The sequence below is a fragment of the Culex quinquefasciatus genome, chromosome 2, assembly GCF_015732765.1.
Source record: "Culex quinquefasciatus strain JHB chromosome 2, VPISU_Cqui_1.0_pri_paternal, whole genome shotgun sequence".
NCBI classification, from domain to species: domain Eukaryota; kingdom Metazoa; phylum Arthropoda; class Insecta; order Diptera; family Culicidae; genus Culex; species Culex quinquefasciatus.
Window position 1 is genome coordinate 33,967,567 of NC_051862.1, and position 12,726 is coordinate 33,980,292.

Sequence of the window (12,726 nt, forward strand, 5' to 3'; positions counted from 1 at the left end):
AAAAAAGAATGGAACCAAATTTTTTATCGATGGCAAAGAGAGAAATTTAAAAAGGACAAATCAAAGCATACTTTATTCCAAGAAATTGTACGAGTTCAGTAAAAAAAACTGCAATTTTAAAGTTGCGCAAATTTTTCTACTTGGGTACCAACATTTTATTTTATCATAACAGATCGGCTGTTGAATAAAGCCCCATCTTTTTTTCTGTCCCGTCTCTTTCGTGTAATAATGTACGAAAAAAAAGCTTGCGTATACTTCTTTTAGAAGAATGTCAACAATGTATTTATTCGAAAACGCTCTGTTGCTGTAAAGCTGGTGTAATCCCCGTGCTTATCGGAAACATTTTGCCACATTATGAACGGAGGAACATAAATCTGGTTGTCTGGTAAATACAGTATCAAGAGTAACGACTGCAAATTTGACTATTTTTTTCTGATTTTATGTTTTTCAGGAATTCTGAAATTTCAGCTGAATGAAAGTTATTGAAAACATGATTTTATATATTTATATTAACGTACAAAACTTCAAAACCAAAACCAGCTACCCTATCTTCTGTGCAGGCTTCTTTTCACGTTTCGATGGATGTTGAACGTTGGACATGCCAGTACCGCCAGATTCGCAGACTGGAAACATTCTAGCAGCCTAATTTTTGAGACACAATTCCTGCTGAAATTCCTCAAAGCTACAAATTCTGCGAAGCTGCTTGGAGAGCAGAAAAAAGTGTAAGCATGAGATGTAACAGTTCTTATTAATAATTTTGCAAACTTCTTTTTACTCCAAGATGAGTTATTGTGTGACTGAAATGATGTTGTTTTCTGTAAAACAAGGCATCTGTTGTATGCCAGTTCATCATAATTCAACTTGAGATAATCTACCACATCAATGTCGTAATATACTCCGAAACAACAGCTTACTCATCCTAGTTCTCACCTCATTGGCCTATTGAAAGCAAGATCAACGATAGTTGGACATCTTATCACCTACACTCCCCTCCCTTACATTGCAGTCAAGGTTTCCACGTGTTGAGTCACAAAAACGAATCTGTACCCACCCACACCCACTCCCAGCACCGAGGGCATCATTAAATTTGAAGAAGATAGCATTTATAGGTTCCGACCGACCTGCGCGGCTGGCTCGCCGCAATGACCGGAAAGGGCTTGGGAAAAGCCCGCCCTGGTGCTAAGGCAAAGTGTGATAATGAAACTTTGTGTGCCAAAGCCGGTGAGCTAACGTTTGGCGGGTTTAAGCTGGTGGTTTTTTTTACGGCTTCACGTGACCACAAAGGTAGAACGATGATGACATTGCACGGTGAGAAAATTGAAGAAGTTTCGAGATTGAGAACGCATTTGAAATTCAAAATATCATCGAAAAGTTTTGCTTTGTTTGTTGTTTGTTGTTTGTTGTTTGTTGTTTGTTGTTTGTTGTTTGTTGTTTGTTGTTTGTTGTTTGTTGTTTGTTGTTTGTTGTTTGTTGTTTGTTGTTTGTTGTTTGTTGTTTGTTGTTTGTTGTTTGTTGTTTGTTGTTTGTTGTTTGTTGTTTGTTGTTTGTTGTTTGTTGTTTGTTGTTTGTTGTTTGTTGTTTGTTGTTTGTTGTTTGTTGTTTGTTGTTTGTTGTTTGTTGTTTGTTGTTTGTTGTTTGTTGTTTGTTGTTTGTTGTTTGTTGTTTGTTGTTTGTTGTTTGTTGTTTGTTGTTTGTTGTTTGTTGTTTGTTGTTTGTTGTTTGTTGTTTGTTGTTTGTTGTTTGTTGTTTGTTGTTTGTTGTTTGTTGTTTGTTGTTTGTTGTTTGTTGTTTGTTGTTTGTTGTTTGTTGTTTGTTGTTTGTTGTTTGTTGTTTGTTGTTTGTTGTTTGTTGTTTGTTGTTTGTTGTTTGTTGTTTGTTGTTTGTTGTTTGTTGTTTGTTGTTTGTTGTTTGTTGTTTGTTGTTTGTTGTTTGTTGTTTGTTGTTTGTTGTTTGTTGTTTGTTGTTTGTTGTTTGTTGTTTGTTGTTTGTTGTTTGTTGTTTGTTGTTTGTTGTTTGTTGTTTGTTGTTTGTTGTTTGTTGTTTGTTGTTTGTTGTTTGTTGTTTGTTGTTTGTTGTTTGTTGTTTGTTGTTTGTTGTTTGTTGTTTGTTGTTTGTTGTTTGTTGTTTGTTGTTTGTTGTTTGTTGTTTGTTGTTTGTTGTTTGTTGTTTGTTGTTTGTTGTTTGTTGTTTGTTGTTTGTTGTTTGTTGTTTGTTGTTTGTTGTTTGTTGTTTGTTGTTTGTTGTTTGTTGTTTGTTGTTTGTTGTTTGTTGTTTGTTGTTTGTTGTTTGTTGTTTGTTGTTTGTTGTTTGTTGTTTGTTGTTTGTTGTTTGTTGTTTGTTGTTTGTTGTTTGTTGTTTGTTGTTTGTTGTTTGTTGTTTGTTGTTTGTTGTTTGTTGTTTGTTGTTTGTTGTTTGTTGTTTGTTGTTTGTTGTTTGTTGTTTGTTGTTTGTTGTTTGTTGTTTGTTGTTTGTTGTTTGTTGTTTGTTGTTTGTTGTTTGTTGTTTGTTGTTTGTTGTTTGTTGTTTGTTGTTTGTTGTTTGTTGTTTGTTGTTTGTTGTTTGTTGTTTGTTGTTTGTTGTTTGTTGTTTGTTGTTTGTTGTTTGTTGTTTGTTGTTTGTTGTTTGTTGTTTGTTGTTTGTTGTTTGTTGTTTGTTGTTTGTTGTTTGTTGTTTGTTGTTTGTTGTTTGTTGTTTGTTGTTTGTTGTTTGTTGTTTGTTGTTTGTGGTTTGTTGTTTGTTGTTTGTTGTTTGTTGTTTGTTGTTTGTTGTTTGTTGTTTGTTGTTTGTTGTTTGTTGTTTGTTGTTTGTTGTTTGTTGTTTGTGGTTTGTTGTTTGTTGTTTGTTGTTTGTTGTTTGTTGTTTGTTGTTTGTTGTTTGTTGTTTGTTGTTTGTTGTTTGTTGTTTGTTGTTTGTTGTTTGTTGTTTGTTGTTTGTTGTTTGTTGTTTGTTGTTTGTTGTTTGTTGTTTGTTGTTTGTTGTTTGTTGTTTGTTGTTTGTTGTTTGTTGTTTGTTGTTTGTTGTTTGTTTTTTGTTGTTTGTTTATTTTTTAGCAAATACTTATTCTCAGAGTGTTTCAAGGAAACCCTAAGTTAGTTCAAATCACATCCAACGTTAGTCAAACATTGCCCCGCTAATTACGACCACGTTTACCGCGTGTAAACAATGAAGACCTCAGTTAAACCTCCACCTGTCTTAACGGTCACTGATTTCGATTCCGCGTCAAACGCGCCCAAAACAATACCCTCATGAGTCATTACACTGGGAAAATAAAGAAGGAAGAGCAGTTTCGCTGATGCATCATCATTTTCAAAGGAGATTAAGTCCAAACGACTTTTACACTCTAAAAAAATAACATACATTTAATAATAATTTATTTCACATTTTTCCCTCACTTTTTGCCACTATCACTTCGACACACGGGACATTGCGGCGCTGCATGGTACGCAGACGCCGGGTAAGCGGGAAGGGCCAGCTTCAACGCTCCCAGTGGATGACCCGCGGCCGGAACGGCTGGAGAACTTGGGACTCCACCTACCCGCAGGTCAACAGGTGCTCCGGTGGACAACGGGGCGCCCGCTCCAGGATAGAAATCTGTCACGATGAGAGGAAGGAAGGCCGTCACCTGGGAACCACCGGCCGTCGGACCTGCCCCAGGAACCACTCGCTGGTCGTACGATGGAGGTGGGGGAGCTGCGGCTGCCGGGACGTTGCAGTCGGCGTTCCGGGACAGGATGTGCTGGAAGAGCTTCTTCAGGGTAGCCTTCACCTCCTGGATGTCCTGACCGATCGCGACCAGGTCAACTTGGTTGTCGAGGTCTTCTGCGGAAGATTTGTAAAGGTTCAATTTTTAATTATCTGTCACTGTATTTCACCGAAGTTGAACTCACTGGGAATCAACACGGTTTCCGACTGCGTCGTAGCAAGATTCAGAATGTTGTTGTCCTGAGGCCTTCGGGACACAACACCGGGTTTTAGATTCGGAACGATTTCGATCGGCTTCTGAACGATTTTCGACGGGTAGTCTACGCAAAAGAAGACAAAATATTAACATTTAATCACTTTGTTCGAGGTTAGAACTCACCGTTGACCGGGAATCTAGGAGCAGGCGTTCCCAGCGGTACTCGAGTGCTTCTTGGAGTCGTAGCTTGAGAAACTGGTGATCCGAACGGTGCGGATGGTGCAATCTGGACGAATGACGGACTCTGCGCGGCTGGCGACACCGGCGACAGTTGAGTCGGTCTTGGGGTCGTCGGAGATACCCTGAGGGGAGTTGATCCTTGGAAGATCGTTACCGACCCGGATGGTACGTTGAAGTTGTTGTTGTTGTTATTTCTCGGAGGTGCCGGAGTTTGTGGAGCGGCCGTCCGGCGTGCAGCTGGTTTGCTGGTGGCCAGCGGTGGTGGGGTGAGTCGGGCTGGAGCTTTGACCGTTACTGGAACCACTCGTGGGATGGTAACCGATACCGGTGGAGCCGGTGTCACCACTTTGGGTTTCGGCGTCGAAGACACTAACGAGCCGTAATCATCTACGACGTACCCTTCCGGGATGGAGAACTGGTTAGACTCCTTCTGACTGATGTACAGATGGCGGCAAACTTCCGGGAAGTACAGTCGCTCCCAGGGAATGCTCTCTTCGACGGCGTTGAGCAGTTGCTTTCTGTAGAAAAAAGTAATTCTTTCATCAACCCAAAAGTTCTTCATCTCCCCAAGCCACAAAAACCCACACACTATCGGTAACTCGTTGGCGGTAGATCTTGGTCGTCTTGTTCGGTGCCACCACCCGGTAGCCCTTCAAGTCCGACACGTAATGGTACAAATGCGTGCCGTTCTCCGGATCCACAAATCCGTAACAGCCGTACGTGACGTCGTCCGGACCGCGAACCTTGTGCTGGAACTGGTTGAACATCTTCTTGGCCACGTTGTAGCCATAGTTGAACGAACCCTCGCGCGTCTTGAACTGGTGGTAAGCCTTCGAGTCGGGATCGACGTTCACGTGGATGTCGATGTTGTCGTTGTTGAGGGCGCACACGATGGAGAAAAGCGCCACCAGGACCTGTTAGGTGACATAAGTGAGAAGGATGTAATGAATATACAGTGTATATCGAGGGTTTTCTGTTCAAATCATGAAAAAACCCACGTTGCTTGCATTTCCAATGGAATTCGGAACCATCCTTCAACCGAAAATACTGCCCTATCATATAAATCCACCCATTAGCGCAAATTCCAGAACCCAAAATCACCCCCCAAAAGTAAGTGCACGTGCAGTGCCGATTTATTTGAGCACTCTTCCAGGAAGTGATTCGTACACAAACGGAACTTCCCACCGCCTGCCTGTCATCGTCAGCAGCTCGCTGCTGAAAAGGCAGGCGCTAATCGAATTTTCCACTTCACGCAAGTGCTGAACGTACCGATTTATGTGAATGGATGGCGTTGCCATTTTCACCAAAAAAGGAGAGCGCCATTTAGAGTCTGTTTGCCCCTTTTTTGGGCAGCTTAACTTAGAAATGTGAAGGTGAGCATCTGATGAGTGTTGCACGGATGTAGACATTTTGGCGTAACGAAGCGCGGGAATTTTGTACCCGGATCAAGTCCCAAATAATTTCACAGAAATGACCTCAATTGAAGAGATGTATTAAACAAAGAAAAAAGTTTTCCAAAAATCCTGAATAAGCGTAAATGAAAATAGGAACCACGAACAAAGTGTTCAAATGCCATGGTACGGTTTTAAAAAACACTTTGTTCGTGGTTCCCATTTTCATGTACGCTTGTTTACGATTTTGGGAACTCTTTTTTCTCCGTGTACCTTTAGCATAGTAATGGATTGCAGGATGATGTTACCCAAAATTGGCAAACCATCTATCCACCAACTGGACCCTTTTTTGAAATCTCAGCCCTCAGCCTCAGCAGTACTATACAACATAATTTCACCAAAAAAACAATAATGTTGATCGATCACAAATATTTAAATAAGATTTTAAACGCAGGAAAATGCATTTCAAATTATTTTCAGTTTATTTAACTTCTTTTTTCCATTAAAATTTTGTAGTTTTTTGAAAAAAAAAACATTTTTGCCCCAGATTTTTCGAAGCCAGTTATATACTTCAAAAAATATTTGCAACGGCCTAACAACATAAAAAATATTTCATCCATAAAGACTTTTTAAATAAATTTTATGATTTTCAATGTTGAATGATTGTTTTGATTTTTTAGATTTTTTAGAAACTAACTATGTTTAGTAAGATTTTCATTCGCTGTAGAGCAGTTCTCTACGAAATCGGTCTTTTTTCTTTAATTTTATTTCTTGTATTTTTTAATCCGGCTGAAACTTTTTTGGTGCCTTCAGTTTGCCCAAAGAAGCCATTTTGCATCTTTAGTTTTTCCATATAATTTTCCATACAAATTTGGCAGCTGTCCATACAAAAATGATATGTAAAAATTCAAAAATCTGTATCTTTTGAAGGAATTTTTTGATCGATTTGGTGTCTTCGACAAAGTTGTAGGTATGGATATGGACTACACGAAAAAAAATGATACAAGGTAAAAAAAATTTGGAGATTTTTTATTTAACGTTTTGTCACTAAAACTTGAACACTATTTTTAATTTTTTTTATTTTTTTATATGTTTTAGAGGACATCAAATGCCAACTTTTTAGAAATTTCCAGAATGGGCAAAAAATCTTTGACCGAGTTACACAGAAAAAAATCAATTCTCGTAATCGTGAATCAAGTTCACGAATGTGAGAACCACGAAGGAAATTATTCATGAGTATGGTGCATTTGCACCATAAACGTGCATATATTCCTTCGTGGTTCTCGCATTCGTGAATTTAATTCACGATTTCGAGAATTGATTTTTTTCCGTGTATGATTTTTTGAATCAATACAGATTTTTTCAAAAAATCGAAATATTGGTCGCAAAAATTTTTCAACTTCATTTTTCGATGTAAAATTGAATTTGCAAATAAAAAGTGCTTTAGTGAATTTTTGATAAAGTGCACCGTTTTCAAGTTATAACCATTTTGAAAATAGTCGCAGTATTTCATTTTTTAAAATGAGTGCCCATGTTTGCCCACCTTTGAAAAATATATTTCTAAAAAGCTGAGAAAATTCTCTATATTTTGCTTTTTCGAACTTTGTTGATACGACCCTTAGTTGCTGGGATATTGCCATGCAAAGGTTTAAAAACAAGAAAATTGATGTATTCTAAGTCTCACCCAAACAACCCACCAGTTTCTAATGTCAATATCTCAGCAACTAATGGTCCGATTCGTGAATTTTCTGATCTTTTCGAAAAAAAAATTCAAAAATTTTAAATCAAGGCTAACATTTTAAAAGACCAAAAATTCAATATTACGCCATTTTGATATGTTAGTCTTATTTTAAAATTTTTGAAAATATTTTTTTCGAAAAGATCGGAAAATTTCACGAATGTTTTATATTTTAACATTGTAAATCGGACCATTAGTTGCTAAAATATCGACATTAGAAACTGGTGGGTTGTTTGGGTGAGACTTAGAAAACATCAATTTTCTTGTTTTTAAACCTTTGCATGGCAATATCTCAGCAACTAAGGGTCGTATCAACAAAGTCCGAAAAAGCAAAATGTAGAGAATTTTCTCAGCTTTTTAGAAATATATTTTTCAAAGGTGGGCAAACATGGGCACTCATTATAAAAAATGAAATACTGCGACTATTTTCAAAATGGTTATAACTTGAAAACGGTGCACTTTATCAAAAATTCACTAAAGCACTTTTTGATTGCAAATTCAATTTTACATAAAAAAAACTAACTTAATCCACCTATGTGGTTGAAGCCTTCCTCACAACAATGGCTGTACACAAGTTTCATCTATTTTTTAGATGCGGCTTCCAAAAAGTACATCGATATCACTTAAGTGGCCATATCTCGAGACAGGGTTGCCAGATCTTCAATGTTTTGGTCTCGATGGAAAGGTTTTTTGATTACCTAACCAACGTTGGGTCGGATGATGGACCCGGACATAATTTACATACATTTAAGTGAGATCCGGCTTCAAAAAAGTACATAAATATCACTTAAGAGGCCATATCTCGAGACAGGGTTGCCAGATCTTCAATGTTTTGGACTCATTGGAAAGGTCTTTTGATAACCTATCCAACGATGGGTCGGATGATGGACCCGGACATAGTGTACATACAGTTAAGTGAGATCCAAATATATGTGAAAACACATTTTTATACATAACTTTTGAACTACTTATCGAAACTTCAATCTATATAAAACTCGATCTATGGGACTCTAAACCAAGTCGAATGCAACAAGTTCGGGTCAAATCGGTTCTGCCAGTGCCGAGAAACATGAGCTAGTTTGTTGGTCACATACATACATACACACACACATACACACACACATACACACAGACATTTGTTCAGTTTTCGATTCTGAGTCGATATGTGTACATGAAGGTGGGTCTACGACGTTTTTATACGAAGTTCATTTTTAGAGCAGGATTATAGCCTTACCTCAGTGAGGAAGGCAAAATTAAATTGAAAAATTTTTGCGACCAATATTTCGAAAAAATGTATTGATTAAAAAAATCATAACTCGGGCAAAGATTTTTTGTCCATTCTGGAAATTTCTGAAAAGTTGGCATTTAATGTCCTCTAATACATAAAAAAAAAATTGTGTTTTTTTGCAAATCAAGTTTTAGTGACAAAAAGTTAAAAAAAATCACCAAAAAAATTTTTACCGTGTACCATTTTTTTTCAGTGTAGTCCATATCCAGACCTACAACTTTGCCGAAGACACCAAATCGATCAAAAAATTCCTTCAAAAGATACAGATTTTTGAATTTTCACATATCATTTTTGTATGGACAGCTGCCAAATTTGTATGGAAAATTATATGGTCAAACTAATGATGCAAAATACTTTTTTGAAAACTAGGAGAATTTTTTTGTGTAACGTTCAAATTTGGTGAAGATTTTTTTTAGTTTATTGAAGAATAATAAAAAAATAAACATAAAAGTAGTTTCTGTGATTTAAACATAAGATTTTCAGAGTTATTTTAACATTTTTTTTTAATTGCAATTTTCAAGCGGAAAAATCACTGAGCCTAATGATAAGAATTTCTCTGAAAATTCTCCCATCCAATTTATGTGGCATTTTTTCATCTGTGAACAATTCTCTACGATATATTTTTTAATTTTGATTTTTTGTATTTTTAATCCGCCTGACTTTTTTTGGTGCCTTGAGTATGCCCAAAGAAGCCAATTTGCATCATTAGTTTATCCATATAATTTGCCATACAAATTTGGCAGCTGTCCATACAAAAATGATATATGAAAATTCAGAAATCTGTAACTTTTGAAGGTTTTTTTTAATCAATTTGGTGTCTCCGGCAAAGGGGATTTGGAAGTGGATAAGGACTACACTGAAAAAAATTATGCTCGGTAAAAAAATTGGTGATTTTTAATTTCACTTTTTGTCACTACAACTTAATTTGCAAAATAAACTAATTTTGGTTGTTTTTTATGTCAAGGGACATCAAATGCCAACTTTTCATAAATTTACAGAATGTTTAAAAAATCTTTGACCGAGCTATGAATTTTTGAATCAACACTGATTTTTATTTTTTTCAAAAAATCGAAATATAAGTTTAAAACATTAGTGAAATTTTAATTTTTTCATCAAGACTACCATTTTAAAAGGGCGTAATATTGAATGTTTGGCATGAAACACGAAAAAAAACTTGATTTTTTAAAACACTATCTTTATACATTCCTTACACGTTTAAGGAGACCACCATAAAAAAAATCAGAATGAGTAACAAATCTTTGACCAAGTCATGTTTCAAAAAGACGAAAATATAGGGCAAAAGCCATTTAGCCACGGCTACTCCCAAAAAAAGTAATTATGTATTTTTTTAAGAAAGTTATAGACATTTTTAGGTTACTTTTTTGAAAGAAGTAGTTCGTTGTATATTATTTAAATCAATTTTTAGTGACAAAAAAAAGTAATCAAAAATCAGCAAAAAATCCGTGTATCATTTTTACGCTGTTGTTCTCCATTCCATTCATCGTAGAGAATTGTTATAATAAAATTTCAAATAAAGAAATCGGTTTGCATTACATACATTGCCCAAGACATCAACAAAACCAGATTTTTTTTTCAAGATAAGGATTTTTTAAATATTTACAAACCATTTTTGTATGGATAGGTGCCAAACATGTTTAGAGACTCTTATGGGCAAGACAATTATGTGGCTTCCATGTCCTCAGACCATCCTCCCCCTGAAAATGCGTAATTTGTAGATGAAACCTTAAAGTATTTTCCTTTTGCCCAAGGTCAATAGGAGTCTTTCAAAAACTAGCTTAAATGAAGTATTTTGAAAGATTTTTTTTGTGTATTACTTGTTTTTCGATCTGTAATGCAGCATTTAAAAAATTTATTCAGCGGTCAAAACAAGAAACAATTGAAATTCAATGTTTTTGAAAAAACAAAGAGCTTCAAGTATTCAAGTCAAGTATGTATTAGCAAATTCATTTGAATAACATTCGGCATGATGATTTTTCAAGCTGAAAATTGCAAGATTCACTTGTTTCAATGTTTTTTTTTTTTTTTTTCAAAATAGTTGGTTTACAAACCGTAAACGATTTCTTTAGCACAAATCGGAAAATCAAAACATATTTGACACATTTATGACACAGTCAGCATAAAATGTAATTGAGAAATTAGGGGGAAGTGGGGCAAGAAGGTGGGTCTCGTGGCGCAGGGGTAGCGGCTTCGGCTGCCGATCCCGATGATGCTATGAGACGCGGGTTCGATTCCCGCCTTATCCACTGAGCTTCTATCGGATGGTGAAGTAAAACGTCGGTCCCGGTTTCTCCTGTCTCGTCAGAGGCGCTGGAGCAGAAATCCCACGTTAGAGGAAGGCCATGCCCCGGGGGGCGTAGTGCCAATAGTTTCGTTAGTTTCGGGGCAAGACGACCATATTAGTTTTGTAACCATTGTCTTGAACCACTTTCCTGTAGTATAGTTCAACAGTTAGCTTTTTAGAATTTTTACTTTTTACATTACAATACAATTTAAAGGATAAATATTTGAAAAAAAAATATTTGAGCCAGTCGATAAACGGATAGTTTTTTATGCATGAGTAATATAAAATAAATTTTAAAAAATCCTTACTCAACATGTTTCTGATTAATTACTTGAACCTAATCCCACCTTCACGTCAACTAATTTCCAAACCCAATTTGCTTTAATTGCATTAAACCTCAATTACACCACCAACGCTCAAAGATCGTTCCTCCACCGAAATCCCTCAACTCATTTCACATTATCGCGTAAAACCAGAAAATCAGCATCATCTAAAATAGAATTACAAGCCAGCGCGCAGCTACTGCCCCCACCCTCACCACAAATTGGCAAAGTTTAGCACGAGTCTGATTCAATCAGGATCCACTCCTCATCGCACCCCAGCCCACCCCTCCGTCAAAAGCTTTTCATCAGCTTTTCCACCATCACCCATGAAAGAAAACGCCCAGCCAGACTCTTACCAAAATGAATAATTTATCCATCGTTGCTTTGTTGCTGCTTCTTCTCTGGCGACACGCTTATTTGAACAGAGTCAAGCTCGCTACAACAAGACTTTCGACGCGTCGACGTGCTCCAAATTCGTCAATTCCTCACGAACTCGTCACTCAGCACTGAATTGTATTGTACTTTCTAATGCAGTGCTGCCAGAATTCTTCAAATTTTTCCCCGGAAACGTCGTCACGTGCTGCGGTAATTACTTTCCAGAACACAATTTCGTCTTTGTCGAATTTCCGCCGAGCATCACTAGTACCACCAGTGAGAACAACTCTCTTCTTCAAGGCTTCCTCGTTAGTAACTTTTCGCGAGAACTCACTAATTCTTCGATTTCTGCGAAATCCAGCCACCTAGACAAGCTGCTTTCTCCAACCCGGAAAGTTCCAAATTTATGGCCAAGTCCTTCGAAGCGGATCTTCCTCGCACTAAACCCGTCCCGAGAGTCACCCTCAAAAAACAAAATCTTCCAAAACTAAACCAAACGACCTCGAGGTATCGTCGTCCACTGCTCCGCCGACAGCCACCGACTAAACATTCTGCCCGGCGAAGATGTCATTTAAATACGGAAAAAAACAGATACTCTGCTTTTTTAAGTTCGAAAAACCACTTTTCACCGCCGCACCCTGAGTTGAACTCAGGCGAGAGCAACATTCCGGCTTGGGGTTGAGATCGAGCGTGAAGAAAACGAGATCCTCTCCGACTGTTTTTTTTTTTGGAGACGAGCGCGCGCGTGCGACATCAACAGCTGCGCTGTGCCAAAAAGGATTGCGGACGCCGCGGAGGTAGCAATCGAAGGGGGACAACTTCATAAGCATATCGCGCAGCTTTCGGCATGATGTGGACGGACGAAGACGGCGCGTTTTGCTACTGGTGGTGGACACTGTAAGATGAACCCAAGTCGAGCTGTTACTAACAAAAGTGATGTAAAAGTTCCAAATTTTCAACAACAGTCACAAAGTCGGAGTCGGAATTTACTAATTTTGAGTAGTAGTCGAAAAGCTGATTGAAACTAGAGTAGTAGTTTGTCTAGAAAGCTGGAGTCAGAATTTAAATCTGAGTCGTTGAATCATCAGTGTCCGGAGACCTATTCCGGATCGGGTTCGTTCTTCTTCCAACATTGTCTCTCAGGTTAGCCTAATCAGATCCTGGAGTAGAA

At 37.4% G+C, this 12,726-nt stretch overlaps 1 protein-coding gene across 2 annotated transcripts; it reads right to left on the reverse strand.

The window, feature by feature from the left end:
* Positions 1 to 3,362: 3,362 nt before the first annotated feature.
* Positions 3,363 to 12,119, reverse strand: LOC6045035 (helicase SRCAP). 2 transcript variants are annotated; one of them, XM_038258010.1, is made up of 5 exons: positions 11,537 to 12,119; positions 4,724 to 5,052; positions 4,082 to 4,656; positions 3,888 to 4,022; positions 3,363 to 3,816 (listed from the first exon to the last, which is right to left on the reverse strand). In XM_038258010.1, exons 1-5 carry the CDS (start codon positions 11,555 to 11,557, stop codon positions 3,389 to 3,391), a joined length of 1,488 nt encoding a protein of 495 aa, XP_038113938.1. In that variant the 5' UTR covers positions 11,558 to 12,119; the 3' UTR covers positions 3,363 to 3,388. The 2 variants fall into 2 exon arrangements, with proteins under 2 accessions (XP_038113938.1, XP_038113937.1); XM_038258009.1 differs by having other exon boundaries at positions 3,363 to 3,819.
* Between the last annotated feature and the right edge of the window lie 607 nt (positions 12,120 to 12,726).